This window comes from Athalia rosae, unplaced genomic scaffold, assembly GCF_917208135.1.
Source record: "Athalia rosae unplaced genomic scaffold, iyAthRosa1.1, whole genome shotgun sequence".
In the NCBI taxonomy this organism is placed as follows: domain Eukaryota; kingdom Metazoa; phylum Arthropoda; class Insecta; order Hymenoptera; family Athaliidae; genus Athalia; species Athalia rosae.
The window spans coordinates 109,018-125,807 of NW_026019231.1; the positions used below are offsets into that span (position 1 = coordinate 109,018).

The following is a 16,790-nucleotide window of genomic DNA, read 5'->3' on the forward strand; positions in this document are numbered from 1 at the left end:
CTATATTCGGAAAACAAAGGGAAAGGTGCAAGCGGTGCATCATCCTGTCCCCCTCTACTCCGGTAGCCGTTTCCTCATCCCCAATATCGTGTCGTTTGTCTACGTGATATACTAACTCTACATCGCAGCTACAGGGTTTCGGATTTCTGTCAGCTATTCCTTCCGTCGCATATTATTTTTATGCAGAATCGCCTTCGATTCTGCGCGACTCGACGACTCCAAGAAGGCGTAAGCGAAATTGAAATATGACACTTGAAGAGAGCAGTAATTGAAATAACAATGGTTTTTCACAGCAGCTAAATTCTTGGTACGCTGGGACGTAACATTGTCATCCAGTTTTCCGGATTTCTGATTTTTGATTGGGTAGATTTTTTGTCCGATTTTGAACTGTACTGGATTTATCTTTTTGTCGTATCTTTCTTTGGATTTTTCCTTAGCCTTTTCTCGATGTTTTCCAGCATCGTTTCTTGTTTCAATTAATGTTAATAAATGATTTTTCATCCAGTCGTCGTACGTTACGATGTTTTCTAGTTCGGGAAATTCTGAGGGTAGTCTGGCTTCTTGTCCGGAAACCAATCTATGAGGTGTATATTTCGTTCCTTCGTGTACGCTGGTGTTATAAGAAAGTATTGCTAGGGGCATAGATATATTGAACTAGATCGGACAAGTTGCGAAAAGTCAGAGTCATAGGGTATTAGGTCGCGAGATAAGAGTGCCAGTCCAGAGCGCCCTCTGCGTTTCATGGTAAAACAGATCCTTCATCGACCTCTGGGAAATTGTCGGTCAACCGCACGAGCGATCTGTAGATCCAATCTTTAAATTCATCCTTACAGACGGTGACGCGCGACAAATATAACACGCTCGTCCGGACTATCGGTATTACGGTGCAGCAGATGAGCTTCTCTCATCACTAGGATGATTTCAGTGCAAATGGATATTATAATACTTTGTTTACGTTTGAGTACAAGAATCTGGAATACAATATTATCTGTAAGGAGAATTATTCTTGTTCGGTTGAAAAAAATTTCAGTATAGTTCGCAATGTGACGGCTTTGAAAAGAAGTAGTATTTTATGTTCGCTAACACAAACTACTGGTCAAGAAAAAAAACTGAATATAACTGTTATTCTTGTTGGGGCTTGCGAGTAGGAGTGTGTTCGTTGTTTAGCTTTTTGTGAACTTGTTAATATGTTATGCAAATTTTGAATTGATCGTCCAGTGCGAAGTATCTTTCAAAGGTTTGATACTTGAGAAAACGATATTTCTATGTGACAGTCTGATTGAAAAAAAAATCTAAACCAGAGATACAGTTCAAGATGAGAAGTTTACAGTAAAATGAAGACTTTTAATGGAGAAGAAAATATAAAACAAAAAAAAAGTTTTGCTTCAGAAAAGTGGGTAATATTGTATCAGGAGCACGAAATATTTCGAAAATGCTAAGAATGTCACGTTGGAAAGATTTTCGAATACAGAAAAAATGTAGAAACAAAATCCAAAATCAGAATCCAAAGATGCCGAAAAAAGAAAAATTAATTAGGAATCAATTGGAAAATAATGATTTCTAAGTGAGAAGAAAACTTGAAACAAGTTTTTCAAAGAAATTAGATTGTTCAATTTATTTTCACTGGAACTCAATTTTATCATTAACGTGTTGTCATTTTCTTCGTTTCATTCTCTCTCTTTTTTTTGTTCTCTCTGAATTGGAATTTTTTAGAACTCATTGGATTGAATTTGTTACGTCCGATCGGTTTAGTTTTGTTTGGGATGGATCTTACGTGAACAGGAGTGTGTGTGTCTCGATTTTTTGGGTCCAAGTTGGGAAATTTAGGTACTAACTGGACACTCTAATTAACAATAATTAGTTGAAAAAAAAATTGAATTATCATTTCTCAATGAACTATGCTTCTGTAAATCAGAAACTTTTTTCCAATAGGCAAATAACAAAAAAAAAATCGGATAATTAACAACCCGAAAGTTTCAAATTCCTTCCACTTCTTGAAGCTATGGAAAAAAAATTAAAAATATAAAAAAAGGAGTGACATTTTTTTTTAAAGGAACATTTTCTTGTTTAAATCATAATTTTAATTGTTATTCGACATTTTGAAGAAAAAAATTGTTTTTCAATCATTTTTGAATTGTTTTTCGCATAAACAATTTGTTATAAACAAAGAAATTTTCAAGCGGGATTTTTTTTATTACTGAAAATGATACAATAACAACTGTATGTTGACAAAAAAAAATCTAGTTTTTTTCTCAATTTGAAAAATTTATGGATCTTGAATTTCTTCGTTCTCTTCGAGTTCCTTACCTTTGTTACTAAAATTTCTACTATCGTATTATTACTTGTCGTATCAACAGTTATTGAGTAATTATGGTTCTAATTTTTTCTCAACTGATTATTGTCTATTTAAGTGTCCAGCAAGTACCTACATTTTTTTATCCCTTAATATTCACATATAAATTGTTGAATCAATTTTTTTTCTGCTCATGTCTCCGAAACAAGCATCGTGCGTAGGAGCCGAATCAGGCGGCATCGGTCATTTTTTCATGGCTCAATTAAAATCATAAATATTCGTGTTGCAGTTCAGGAAGGTTGAACTTTTTTTCAGTCTGTTTTCTGCTCTTCATGAATCTTTTTTTGAATTCGAGATATCTGTAATAGTTGTCGAGATATTCGCAAAAAACCAAACGTAGAATATTGAAACAAAATTTATTCGAAGAACAAGCTATTCTTTGCTTTAAATCGTGTCAATAACTATATTTTGTTGAATTTTATTATTGTGACGTCCGGACCATGGTCCAAACGTCTCGCCCAACCATTCCTAAAAATTCCCGATCCATACCAATTATTACCACCAATCCTACCGGATGCAACCCGATATCCTTTTTCCTGCCTGACTATTTCAATTGCCATCGGTCATTGCTCAAGCTTGCATCAGTATGATATGCAAGTGCAATGACTTCCTGATTCGCACCCTGTCAGCTACACGTGCACTTCCACTCCACCTAGCCCCTCTTTCGATAAACCGAACTTACCTCATTCCTGATCTTTATATCAAAATCACTTCTGAACTTAGAGCCAAACAGTACGGTTTTCCAGGACACAGTTCCTTAGTCACACACCGAAATCCTGGATCGGTCACTCTACAAATATTCATCGAACACACCTATAAGCCTCCCCGAGCCTGGTCAATAATAATTATTACTCTTCAAGACTTAAACACGTCTGATTACGCCTGTAAGCCTCCCCGAGCTTGGCAAATAAATATACTTTGCATCATAATTATCTACAAACTGTCAATCACCTTCATCACTTCGAATCCTTTCCTGCAGTTGCATTTAGTTGCATAAAACGAGAACGAACCTAAATAATAACTCCGGTGAACCTTTTACCCAAGTAACTAATTGGTGGCAGCGTTTACCGACAAAACATTATGATAAATTTCATTGATTATCAACACTTTTTTTTTTTCTTCCAAAAGAAGAAGTTCATATTGTATCGTCATCCAGTTATGAGGTGTGTTTGAAGTTCCAAATATCTAGCTTATTGGGAAGTTGGTTGAAAATCGATTGCAAAATTTTTATTGAACAGACAAACAGATAGACAAGAAAGCGGGTCAATAAAAACGTAATGAAGCGGAACGCCGAGTTTGTGTGCCAATCGAACTATTAATGTAGAATATGAACACAAGAAAAAACACTCTTTTGGTGTCGAGAGAAAAAAAAATAATAAGTTATTTTACCTCAACGTGCTATTCAAAACGTATAAATCGTAGTAAGCAAGTGACTTCGCTGCAGCCGAAGCTAATCATTACGAGAACGAACGGACGGTTGCGCTGCAAGTAGGATGCAGCAAGTCAACTGTCTCGAGGATATGGAAAGATTGGGGATATTTTCTATACAAAGCGCAAAGGCATCAGGCTTTAGTAGAGGCAAATGATGATAGGCACAAGCGTATGAATTTTAGCGAAAATATGATGAAGCTCATCAATGGTGACGATCAACTGATCGAAATAATTTGTTTCTGTGATGAATGTTAATTTCAAATTTCTCACGGGCCAAACCGTCAACAATTCAGATATCGGTCAACAGAAAAGCCAACCGAAGTGCTCGATATCAATCGGCTATATTAGCAATCCGTATACGTTCGGGCTGGTATGCTTGGCACCCACATGATCGGGCCTATTTTTATTGCGGAAAATATCAATGGAGATAGATATTTGCAACTCCTGCAAGAGTTTGTTGTACCGGCTATTCGTTATATTGGAGAAGATACGGGGGTAAGTGCTTTCAATTATCATGTTACGAACGCGTTATCTCTCTCGGTGAATTATAAATAAGATGGTAAACGTATTCGGCTCATTAAGTAATAATAAATTTTTAGAAATCGTCTACTTTTATCTATCATTTGAAAAATAAGTAAATTCCGAATGCACACTTTCACTTTGAAATATGTGCACAAATAGCAGTACTTTTATATGTTAAAAAAATTTAATAGTATCGAAATTTATTGGTTGATCTAAAACTTCATCAATCGATATCGGAATTCTCATATAATTCAAAATGTTTTGATGAAAATTGGTTTACATATTGGAAATCTGCCCAAATAGTTGACAACGTGTTATTATTAATTAAAAAGTTTGACAAATTCGAATCTTGATATTTACAATTACATACTCGTTCCATTTAAATTAAACGAAGTTGTTTCTATCAATTTGCCATGGAATTTCCAGATCTAAGCGTGGTTGCAACAAGACGGAGCTCCACCCCATAACCCAAATAGAATTCGGGATTATTTGAATCAAGAATTCCCCGATAAATGGATCGGATTACGTAGCCCGACTGTTTCGTGGCCTCCCCGATCGCCAGACATGACGCCGCTCGATTATTTTTACTGGCCATACTTGAAAAATAATTTGTATGACGGTCAAACCGTATACAATTTAGATTCGATGCAACATCGAATTAATGAAATTAGTGCAAGCATCCCGCAAGAGACGAAAATGAATGCGATTCATGCATTTCATGATCGTCTTGGCTTCTGCTCTGCAACTACAGGAGGACATTTTGAACAGCTGATCGGATAGCCTGTTTAAAGAAAATCAATAAAAAGAAGTCTGTGATATCAAGAATAATAAGTATTAATAATTGTAATTAGAATCATTAAAGATTTAAATACATTCACAGTAACAAAAAATAAATCATATTTTTATGAGAAAACCTCCATTTTGAATTGGGAACTTTTTTGAAAATTTTTTAATATTTAAAGGAACAAAGTCAGGCATATTTATACTAATGGTTTTTGTTTTATCAATTGTGAGAGAAAAACACTCTCAACCCGAACGCGCTGACTTACAATTAGATCACAGCTCTAGCGATGGTCTGTTTACAATTTGGCGGAGTGGGGACTCAAAGGCAACGAAGGGGCAGGCAGTCTATCTGTCTCGCACTCACGGAACTTCCATAAGCTCTCTCTCGCGCTCATGCGTTCCCCATGTTGTTCACTTTCCTGAGATTCTTACGGTATATAAATATATATACTCGGTGCAACATTGCCAGATCACCATAACCGAAAATATTTGATAACATTTGTGGATATTCGTGTGCAGAGGTTTCGAATTTGTGACAATAGGAAAGGGTCAGAGTGTACTATACCACGTTGGAATTAGCTTTACGGATTTTCTGCGTCATAGTTAATTCGAAGCTTTCTAAGAACCCCATAAAACCGAATTTCTTTCATCCAGCATATATGCTCTCAGCCTAATTCTTAACATTGAAATCTATACATGAGATGGAATTGCCAATATTCATTTACTGATTACTTTTCTGATTCAAAATAATGACTCAAATGACTCTCAGCTATTCTTCCAGATTTTTATAGTTAGACTATAGTAGGGACACTTCGAAAAGAGTTGAGCGAGATAGATCGACCTGTTACGCAGTCAATTGCTTGAATTCTTTCCTTCTTCTTTATTTTAATCATTTATTCCAGTTTTCCTTTGGCTTTATGATCAGAAATTCGTTCACATTCCGCCTAATCAGCTAAATTTTATATGGAAACCGAGCTGATTTTAAATTTTTAAGAACAGGTTTTGTCTCAGTGTTCTAAGATTAATACGCCATGTTCAGATATTAGATCTTACAATCATCCTCGATGTATAATGCATCAAAAGCTGTATATATAGGCAATACAGAATACATATGGGTACGTACGTGGCAAAAAAAAATTTCTCTAAACCTTGTGAGAATATTCCTCTGAGATTTGTGTAAAAATTTTAGATTTTTGAGAATTATTGATTCCAATTTCACCAGTTTGAAGATAGCCAAGGATGTCATATTTCGGAACAATGAAAAAAAATCTCGATACACCTTTTTTTTCACCAAATTTCCCGTACTTTTTGAAAGAATTGATTTTGACTTCTTATGGCCTTTGAAATGACCTCCTCGGTCATTCTAAGCGCTTAAATTCCTCGTTCAGATATTTATAGGATTCTAAACTTTCTGAGATCCTCTCTTTGTCTTTTGCAATTTTTCTTCAGAAGTTTCAGATTTTGCGTGTCGAATTAATTTTGTATAATATAATTGAAAAATGATGATCATGAAAAAAATGTTTTGTACGAATGCTGCTTAGCTTTTCTTGTAGATTGCGAATCTGCAATACAAAATATGGATTCCCGCTCGAAAAACCAAGTGACCCTCAAAACCCCCATACAATCCAGCTAAATTTCAAGATCTATGGTATTATTAAATTTTCCTTTTATGATTCTGCAATTTTTGTTTCAAAAATTTTCCAAAATAATCCTCAGTTTTTGAGAAAACACCTTGTCACACTTTGAAAAATATATCCTGTATATATGGAGGGTACAATCATAGATATATTGAATCATGGATATACAGATATATATATTCAATATATGTATGTTACAATCTACTATGTCGTGCATTCGTGCACTTTTGGATTTTGTGTTCTGCTTGTTGATATATTACTGCAATAATTTATCAGGGGTAGAACAGTCATGTATAACTGCATCTAATATGATATCACTTCAAAAATTTATGGATACCGTGTATAACATGGCTATTGTCGCTTGGTCACATATCTGTCGGTCAAGTCGAACAGTTTCATCAAATTATCATATCGACCTGTTGAGCAAATCATAGGGTATTAGGTAATTCTATGAGGAAAACAGCGTCCTGAAGCGAAATCCTGAAAAATGAGATTTTCGCCGAGCGCGCTGACTACATTCATCTCGCGACCCTACAACACGCCAGCATCTTATCCGATCTAGTTCAATATATCTATGCTAGGGGTAACCATTCATCCTAATCTTTTTTATTAGTGTAATGTTTGAAGTAATCTGCGAGTACATGGTGACTTCTTTCTAATGAACCGTTTGATTATGGGTGGAATGCTGTCGTTTTGATTTGGTTTATTCTGAAATTTTTCACGAGTCGTTTCATAACTTGACCTATGAAATCTTGTCCCTGATCTGTTCAAATAGTCTTAAGACATCCGAATTGACATATCAAATTTTTGAGTCATGCGTCTGCTATCTCTGGTGCTGTTGCCGTTACCAAAAGTACTACCAGGCAATATTTTGATAGGTTGTCTTGCATAGTTAATATACATAGCGATAACCTACTTCTGTGGGGTTATTTATAGGGCCTACAATGTCTAAAGCTACTTTATCGAAAACGTTCGCGGAAGTGTCTGTGATTACCATTGGTTGTTAAGTTTTAATTCTGATTAATTTTTTCTTCCGACAGCTAATGCATTTTCTCACAAAATTTCCGATTTGTTTCTTTATATTGTCCCGAAAATATCTCTGCCTAATTCTGTTATAGGTTTTGGTCACACCTTTGCGTCCTGCGATGCACGAGTCGTGGTTTTCTTTGATGATTTGCGTCCTCTGTTCTAATGGGGGTATTACTATCTTGTCTTTACAAACTCTTATTTGGATTGAAGTGCCTTTAAACGCTGAGCAAATGATATTTCTGATTTTAATCCACGCGACTGAATTTAAATTACTTCTGCCTTCCAATACTCTGTTTGATCATTTTTTCTCTCAGATTTTCGAAAGCTTTTTCTATAGCGTACTCCTTCGCTGTATCTGAATCATTTTCTTGTATTACTAATGCAAATACGGTTTTCTTTAGAGTTCCTGAGATTATTACTTGACCTATGTTAAATTTATCTTATGGGTTCATGTTATTCAATAATCCTAATTCCACGAAGCGTTTACCTATCTCGTAAGATACTGTTCCATCTGCTGATATAAAACAGATATAGTTGTCTTTTTTCATCTCTAAGTTGTGCCTTGTTTCTATTAGAATACTTTTATTGCCTATCGTTGGGTCTGGTTGATGTATTTCGCTTTCGAGTTCTGTAATGTTTTCTAGGGAACTTTGTTTACATAAAACGGTCAATTGTGGTGGTTCGCTTTCTACTTCTGGAATTAATATTCTGCTCGGGTCGTCAAAAAGGGTTGCATTATTTTCAGACTTTTCGGTTTTTTCCTCTCCCATCTGTAAGGGTTTAGGCTGTTTTTCTGTTGGTGTTGGGTTTTTTCTTTTTTTTTTTAGTTCTTTTAGTAGTAGTAAGGGTGTTAAAGTGATGTTGTTATATGTTCACGCAACAAGGACACTTGCTTTTAAGTGTTCGTATTCTAGATGATTTTCTTACGCCTGGGTCTATCGGTATCTCAGCTGGTGCCCTTAGGGGTCTGTTTTCAAGAATTTTAAATTGTTGAAAGGCTGATGGTTTCTATCTTGGGTCTGAATTTTTTTCTGTTTGCACGTGTGCGCCTTTGATTTCTTCTGACTGTTCTGTTTCGCTTGAAGAATCGCTTAGTATTAGTGTATTGGGTACTCCTGACGCGATGGTAGTTTTTCCTATATCGTTTCTAACATCTGGGGTTTCGTGTGTCTTGTTACTTGGTTTTAGGTCGTTCAAAGATATAGGAGGGTTAGTCGTCATGTTAGTGGGACATTGGTGTACGAGAACTCGGGTGGTTGTTAGTTATGTCTGCGCTTTCGTCTGAGGACCATTGCATTCTATCAGGTTCTTGCGTGATGTCGGCGGTACTCATATTCAATATGGTACTATAATCGTCGACGTTAGTTATTTCCATAGGATTGTCTGTAGATGGAATTTGGGTACTATGATTGAGTCGTTTCTACAAATTTTATGTTTTCTTCGTTGGGCTGGTGAAGGCGTCAATCCCGCGTTTTGTGGATTTCGCTTAGTCAACATATCTCTAGTTAATTCTTGTTGAAATGTATTCTCTTTACTATTGGGTTGGATCTTTCCCATTACATTGATACCTGAGATTAAGTGAGGTTCGAGAGTTTGCTTCGCATTTCTAGGGGTGTGGTCTAAGATTTCTGATCTCGGGGTTGGGTCTATGTACTCGGGTCTAAGGGGCTGATCTATGATTATCAGTCCACGGGTTCGGTCTATGTATTCGGATTTAAGGGGCTGGTCTACGATTTTCGGTCTGAGGGCTTGGTCTGTGTATTCGGGTCCAGGAGGTTGATTTATGATTTCTGATCTATGGTTTTGGGAGAGGCATGTTTCCCTTTTTTCCATATTTGCGTTGTTATTGATCTGTGATGTTTGATTAGAATTGAATATGTTCTGATAATGAGATGATATCTGTGATTTATTTCGAGGTGTAGTCTGAGTTAGCTGTAAATCGAGAGGTTCGGTTTGTTCTTGATTTTTCTTGGAAAGATCTATGATTTCGTCTGATGATGAGAATGATGAAGATAACTTCAAGAGTACCTTGAAAGGTGTATATCTAATTTCATCTGATTTTCTCTTTATTGCTGAACTACATTTTTTTTCCTGTTTAAATCTGGCGTTCCTGTTTTTTCGTATGAACTTTTGATTCTAATGCGAAGATCTAAAGGGTGAGTTGCGCGCTTAGGTGTGTTTGTCGTTATAGTTGCTGCTTGGGAGTATGGGTGTATTTTGGGGATCTACCGCTTTTATGATTGCGATTTCGTCTAGATTTTCGATTTCAGAGTAAGAAGTGTTTCTTTGGTTTCCTAAGGCTGAATTGGTATATCTCTGAAGTTTTCTGGAATTATTCTTCGTCCTGACGATTTCTACGGAATTTTCTTCGTCTGAACTCTTTGGTTCAAACGACTCTTCACTATCTATGGATTCTCTATTTGTCTCCTGAGTTCTGGTTTTCTTTTTGTCCTGTTTAGGGTTCGAGTCTAAGGATGATCTGAGTATAGCTATACCTGCTTTTGGGTTGTCTGATTCCGTTTGTCGCCACTTGAATTCGATTGGTAATATTATCGGGTTTCGGGATAACGCGTCAGCGTTAGTATTGGCATTCCCTGCTTTATACTGGATTTCGTAGTCCAATTTTTTTAGACGTTCTCTCCATCTCATTACACGTGATGTTGGGTCATTCATGAAATTTACTCATACCAACGGTATGTGATCGGTAATTTATGTAAATCGCCTACCATAGAGATATGGTCTAAAAGTTTTCAACACGAAGACTGTAGCTAACATTTTCTCTTCAGTGGTGGAGTGATTTTTCTCGTGTTTATTTAACACTCTCGAAGCGTATGCTATGGCTGCATCTTGTCCGATCGTCCCTTGCGATAAGACGGCTCTAACCGCGTACGCTGAGGCATCTATGGTTACTATAAAAGGTTGGTCGAAGTCCGTGTATTGCAAAATCGGTGTTACACAGAGTTTATCGCGTAGGGTTTCAAAAGCTACCTGTTGTTCCGAAGCCAGTTAAATTTTACGTTTTTACTCGTTAGGTCCGATAAAGGTTTTGCAATTCGAGCGAACTCTTCAATGAATCTACGAAAGTAGCCGGCTAATCCCAAAAATTCTTTTACATTTTTTTGTGTCTTTGGAATAGGAAATTTACTTACAGCTCCGGGTTTCTTAGGGTCCGGTTTAACTCCTTCTGCAGAAATGAGGTGTCCTAGGTATTTTACTTCGGTTCTAAGGAATTCGCATTTATCGGTCTGCACGGTTACATTCGCTGTTCTTAAACGTTCGGCTAATTTTTTGAATTTTATTGCGTGTTTTTCCAATGAACAGGAGTATATGACGATGTCATCTGGGTATACGAATGATTCGTTGCCCGGTAGACCTCGTAAAACTACGTCCATTAATCTTTGGAAGGTTGCGGGTGCGTTTTCCAATCCAAAAGGCATTCTATTAAATTCGTAGTGCCTATGTGGTGTTGTAAACGCTGTTTTATGTTTATCCTCGGGGTGCATTCTAATCTGATGAAATCCCGAAGCTGAGTCGAACATTGAAAAATATTTAGCTCCGCCTAATTGGTCTAAAATATCTGTGATTGGGGGTGATGGTATGTGTTGAGGAAATGAATAAGATGAGAAGGACGTCGAACTCCTTGCAATAACTTAGATTTTATTTGTAGTTCACGATTACATCAATGTGCAAACAGTGAGAATGAGTTGACTGGATAGTTTATTATAGAGTTGATCAATTGAGCAGTAACTGATGATTATATTAATCACATGAGATGTCGTTGACGATTATGAATATCATGAGCGGTCTAAACGATTATATTAATCACTTGAGTTGAGATTACTTAACACCAAAAAAGACGTGTTCTAACGGCGAACCGGTGAGTTCAAAAATTAGTAATGGCTGGAGCCAGAGACGGAACAAGGGTGCCTTTTCCTGCGACGCGGCAGCTTGTGTCGAGTTCACGCTGATCGACCGCAACAGGTGTCGCTATCTTGAGAGGCTTGTTTCCCAAACATTTCCGCCCGCCATCAGCAACAGGGTTGATGATGAGTGAAAACAGCTAGTGAGGTGCCACCGGTAGAAGCGCAAGCTTGGAGATCGGTCGAGTGAGTGTGGTGGTAGCTGTCTTCAGCGATACCACTCGGGTGAGTCCATCGTCTCCTGGCAACAGTTTGAGCACCCTGGCCATTGGCCACTTTCCTGGAGGCAAACGCTCATCAGTGATTAGGACTAGAGAGCCTACCTGTATGTTATTATGAGGGTGGTGCCACTTGGAAATTGCTTGCAAGCGCTGCGAATACTGAGTTGACCATGTGTGCCAGAACTGTTGCATTCTCTGCTGAATAAACTGCCAGAGAGACAATCGATTTGTGGAGACGTCCAGAAGAGAGGGCTCGGGGACTGCGTTGAGTGCAGTTCCTATGAGAAAGTGCCCTGGCGTGAGCACTTGAGTGTCTTCAGGGTGATCGCTAAGTGGTTCGAGGGGTCTTGAGTTCAGGATCGCCTCTATTTGAGTAAGGAGCGTAGCAGTTTCCTCGTAGGTGAGCAATGTGTCTCCAACAGTTCTCTTGATATGGAACTTGAGAGACTTCACAGCTGCTTCCCATTCACCACCCATGTGAGGGGCTGCAGGTGGGTTAAAAAGCCACTGAGTCTTGTCCTGTGAGAGCAGCGAGGCAATTTTCTGGTGCCAGATCTTGTCTGATGCTGAGCCATTGAGTTATGAGTTGTTCTGGGAGCAGGTCGTCCCAGTTGAGCTTGTGTAACCATAGTGCCTGAAAAAACATTTTGGCTCTGATTACAACTGGTGCGGTGAAGCCTAATGGATGAAAGAGTTGTGCTACTTCTGATAAGATGAGGCGTTTTGAGAATCTAGCAGAGTGAGTTGATGAGATGGTTGAGAAATTGAACGTGTCTTGCTGTGGTGACCATCTTATGCCCAGGATTCTGGCGTTACAGTCGTCGAATGCGATGTCTGATGTGTGACCGAGTTCTGATGAAACTTCTTCCAGCAGCTGCCTTGACGTAGAGTGCCATTTGGCTAGCGGAAATCCGCCCGCGTGGCAGAGTTGTATGAGTTGTCGAGCTGTTTGAGTGAGCTCGTCCACCGTATCTGACCCTCCGAAGATGTCGTCAACGTATCGACCGTGAGTAATCGGTTCCACCGCGAGGAGGTACCTTGAGCCTTCGTCCTCAGCAAGCTGAAGCAGTGTCCTTACAGATAAGAACGGAGCTGCTTTGGTTCCGTACGTGACCGTCGTGAGCTGGTAATGAGATTCCTTTTCCTACTCGTCTACTTACAGTATCCGCTGAAGATCCCAATCATCCAGGTGTATCTTGATTTGCCGATACATTTTTGTGATGTCTGTGGCCAACAAGAACTTGCGTCGGCGGATCCAGATGAGCAAATCGAAGATATTGAGCATCAGATTCGGACCAGCGTGCATGAGATCATTGACAGAGTAGCCGGTGGAGCTGGCGCTTGAGCCGTTGAAAACCACTCGGAGTTTTGTGGTCGAGCTGTCTGGCTTGAGCACCCCATGATGTGGCAGATAATAGTGAGGTCTTCTGCTTGCTGAGCTGTCGTCGAGCTTGATCATATGCTTAGCCCTTTCATACTCCTGCATGAACTGAGTGTACAGTTCGCAGTATTGAGCATCTCTGCCAAGACGTTTGAGAATTCGTAACAAGCACTGATGTGCCGTGTGTTGTGAGTCTCCTAAGGCTGCTGGAGACATCTTGAGCGGTATTCTGACGATGTAACGGCCTGTTGAGTCCCTTGAATGGGTCGTGCTGAAGTGGCGTTCACACTCCTGTTCTTCTGGGGTGAGTCGTAAGTCAGATGAGCTCGGGGGTTCTTCTTGAACCCAGAACCTTGTCAGCAACTCTTGCAATGATGAGTTTGATGCCTGTGAGACGCCATGGTGTGCTGTTCTGACAATTGTGACCGGTGCATGAACCGGGCTGATGACTAGCCAGCCAAAGATAGACAATTGAGCGATAGGAGTTTCAGGTGAGTGCCTGATGATGTTAGGTTTGATGAGCTGCCCGTAGAAATCTGCTCCTATGATCACGTCTATGGCCCTCGGAGTGAGGAACTCTGGGTCAGCCAGGTTTAACCTCTTGAGATGAGGCCATTCGAGCTCTTGAGATATCGCGCTGGTTGGCAGGATGGTCGTGACTGTCTTTAGGACGTGAGCCGAGATGTTGACTGAGAATGGTCTGTATCTTGAGTGAAGGGTGAGCGTAACGACACCCTTGGTTTGTGAAGCCCGTTTTCCGCCAACACCATAGATGTCCAATGTTGAGTGCCTTCGCTAAAGGCTGAGCTGTCTGGTGAGCTTTTCCGAGATAAACGAAACTTCTGAGCCAGGATCGATGCGGACTCGAACCTGATGTGATGAGGTCGTTGAGAAGGCTGTGGTGATGGCTGTTGCCAGCAGGGTGAGATGGCTGAAATTCGTGAGTGAGCGCGCAGGGGTGCGATCGTGGTTACTGACGATCGCTCCCGCACTTCATGCCGTCAATGATTTGATGTCTGAAGTTGGATCCCTTTGCGCATCTTGAGATGACTGGGTGCGCTCGGTTGGCGTGTTGAACACGCTTGAGAGGTCTGCGCCATGTAACATGGTGTGATGAGTGTCGTTGCATGTTTTGCATTGCCGAGAGCTGTTGCACTTGCGTGCATTGTGCCTACCTAGGCAATTGCAGCACAACCTACGCTCCTTGACCAATTTCACACGTTGCGTCAGTGAGTAGTCTCGCAGCTTCGGGCACATCACGATGAAATGATCCTGACCGCAACAGTCACACGGATATGGTGATCGACGCTGAGTTGTCTGCTGAGTTGTCTCCATGGGTGCTGGTGATGAGCGGTCTTGAGGCTGCTGAGACGCCTGGTGTGAGCTAGCACGCTTGGGTTTGGCTCCCTTCGCAGCGCTGGATTGAACAGGCATCGGCGTTTCATCTATGGTTTCGAAGGTACGCGCACGAGCCATTAGAAACGCTGTGAGTTGGCTGAGCGTCGGAAACTCGTCAGTGGATGTAAGAGAGGTGTCTCGGTCGAGCAGTCCACTAATGAGAGCCACCATCAGACAGTCGTTGTTACTTCCTGACGTGAGTGTTCTGAGCGATTGGGTGGTCTCATTGATGATGCTTACCATCTTGGTAAGCAAGCTGGCCTGACGCCTTGGCATCGGTTTGAGATTGAGTAGCCGATCGAGATGAGTTTTAATGATGAGCCTTTTGTTCTTAAATCGGGCGTCGAGGAGTAGCCACGCTGCATTGTTCGATGCAGGGTGAGGTGAGAAGTTGGCAATAAGCTCCGAAGCGTCACCCTGTATAGCACCCTTCAAGTACTGAAACTCCTCCAGGTCAGTAAGGTCCGAGCGATTCCCTATAACCGAGAGGAACATGACCTTAAATTCCGGCCATTTCCGAAAATCCCAGCTGAACGTAGGTACCGTCAATTCGGGCAGACGCGGGCGTGGGCGGGAGCCAGTCCCGGATGAGTCGGCAGTTCGAGCAGGCGCGGTGAGTTGCTCTTGGAGACGACCAAGCAGCCGCTTGGTCTTTAGCATCAGCCTGGTTTCCGTGCTGCTGACCTTGCGAGCAAAGTATGCGTGGTCTAGGTGAGCAGGCGGCCAATGGGAGACGAGCCATGAGTGCTCTGTTTGAAATGCCTGATGCAGCTCTTCGGGTTGATCGAGCATCACAGTGACCTCCGTCAGCATCACGTCGTCGGCAGGCTCTGAGGCTTGAGTGAGCAGTTCTTCCATTGACTCGATGATCTCGTTTTGAGCGTGCACGCGGAGAAATGATTCGCCGCTGAGGATCGTGGGAGAGCTGCTTCGAGTGCTGGGGCCTTGAGGCGGCTCAGGGACATCAAGGTTGCCAGCTGAAGGATTCTGAGTCGGCGGTCGTGAGCCGTCAATCGAACCCTTGCCTGGTGCATTATCGTCCATAAGAGGCATTGCGACGTGCTGTGTGAGCTGTCACTTGTAAATTGGCTACTCCCTGAGTTGAGCGTCACTGAACTGCACACAAACACGAGAGGCTACAATACGCGTGCGACTCACAATTATTCGCAGAAAGGTGAGAAGTCTGCTTGAGTCAGTATGGCACGAGCGCGAGCGAGACGACACTATTCACCGTACACCACGAGTGTGAGAGAGACAGCGCTATACCGCACAGCACGCGAGCGCGAGAGAGTTAGAGATATGCCGTACAGCACACGAGAGAGCGAGAGAGTCAGAGCTGTACCGCACAGCACACGAGAGAGAGAGTTAGAGCTATACCGCACAGCACACGAGAGAGAGAGAGTCAGAGCTATACCGCACAGCACACGAGAGAGATAGAGTCAGAGCTATACCGCACAGCACACGAGAGAGAGAGTCAGAGCTATACCGCACAGCACACTGATATTAACGAATAAGAAATTGCAATGTTCGATCCGGCTCGAAGGACCAAATGTTGAGGAAATGAATAAGATGAGAAGGACGTCGAACTCCTTGCAATAACTTAGATTTTATTTATAGTTCACGATTACATCAATGTGCAAACGGTGTGAATGAGTTGACTGAATAGTTTATTATAGAGTTGATCAATTGAGCAGTAACTGATGATTATATTAATCACATGAGATGTCGTTGACAATCATGAATATCATAAGCGGTCTAAACGATTATATTAATCACTCGAGTTGAGATTACTTAACACCAAAAAAGACGTGTTCTAACGGCGAACCGGTGAGTTCAAAAATTAGTAATGGCTGGAGCCAGAGACGGAACAAGGGTGCCTTTTCCTGGGACGCGGCACGCTGATCGACAGCAACAGGTGTCGCTATCTTGAGAGGCTTGTTTGCCAAACAGTATGCATTTCTGATTCTTTTGTCGTTCAATTTGCGGTAATCGATAACTAGTCGCCATCTTTTATTGCACAGCGAATCTTCCTTTTTAGGAACTATCCTGAGGGGTGAATTATGAGGTGAACATGAAGGTTCTATGATATTGAGTTCTAACAAATTTGATATTTGT

At 40.7% G+C, this 16,790-nt stretch overlaps 1 protein-coding gene across 1 annotated transcript; it reads right to left on the minus strand.

Moving 5' to 3' along the window:
• Window positions 1–12,392: 12,392 nt before the first annotated feature.
• On the minus strand, window positions 12,393–15,728 carry LOC112694944. The gene is made up of 4 exons (XM_048659983.1): window positions 14,277–15,728; window positions 14,012–14,185; window positions 13,057–13,940; window positions 12,393–12,969 (listed from the first exon to the last, which is right to left on the minus strand). The coding sequence occupies exons 1-4, from the start codon at window positions 15,726–15,728 to the stop codon at window positions 12,393–12,395; spliced, it is 3,087 nt and encodes a 1,028-aa protein (XP_048515940.1).
• Between the last annotated feature and the right edge of the window lie 1,062 nt (window positions 15,729–16,790).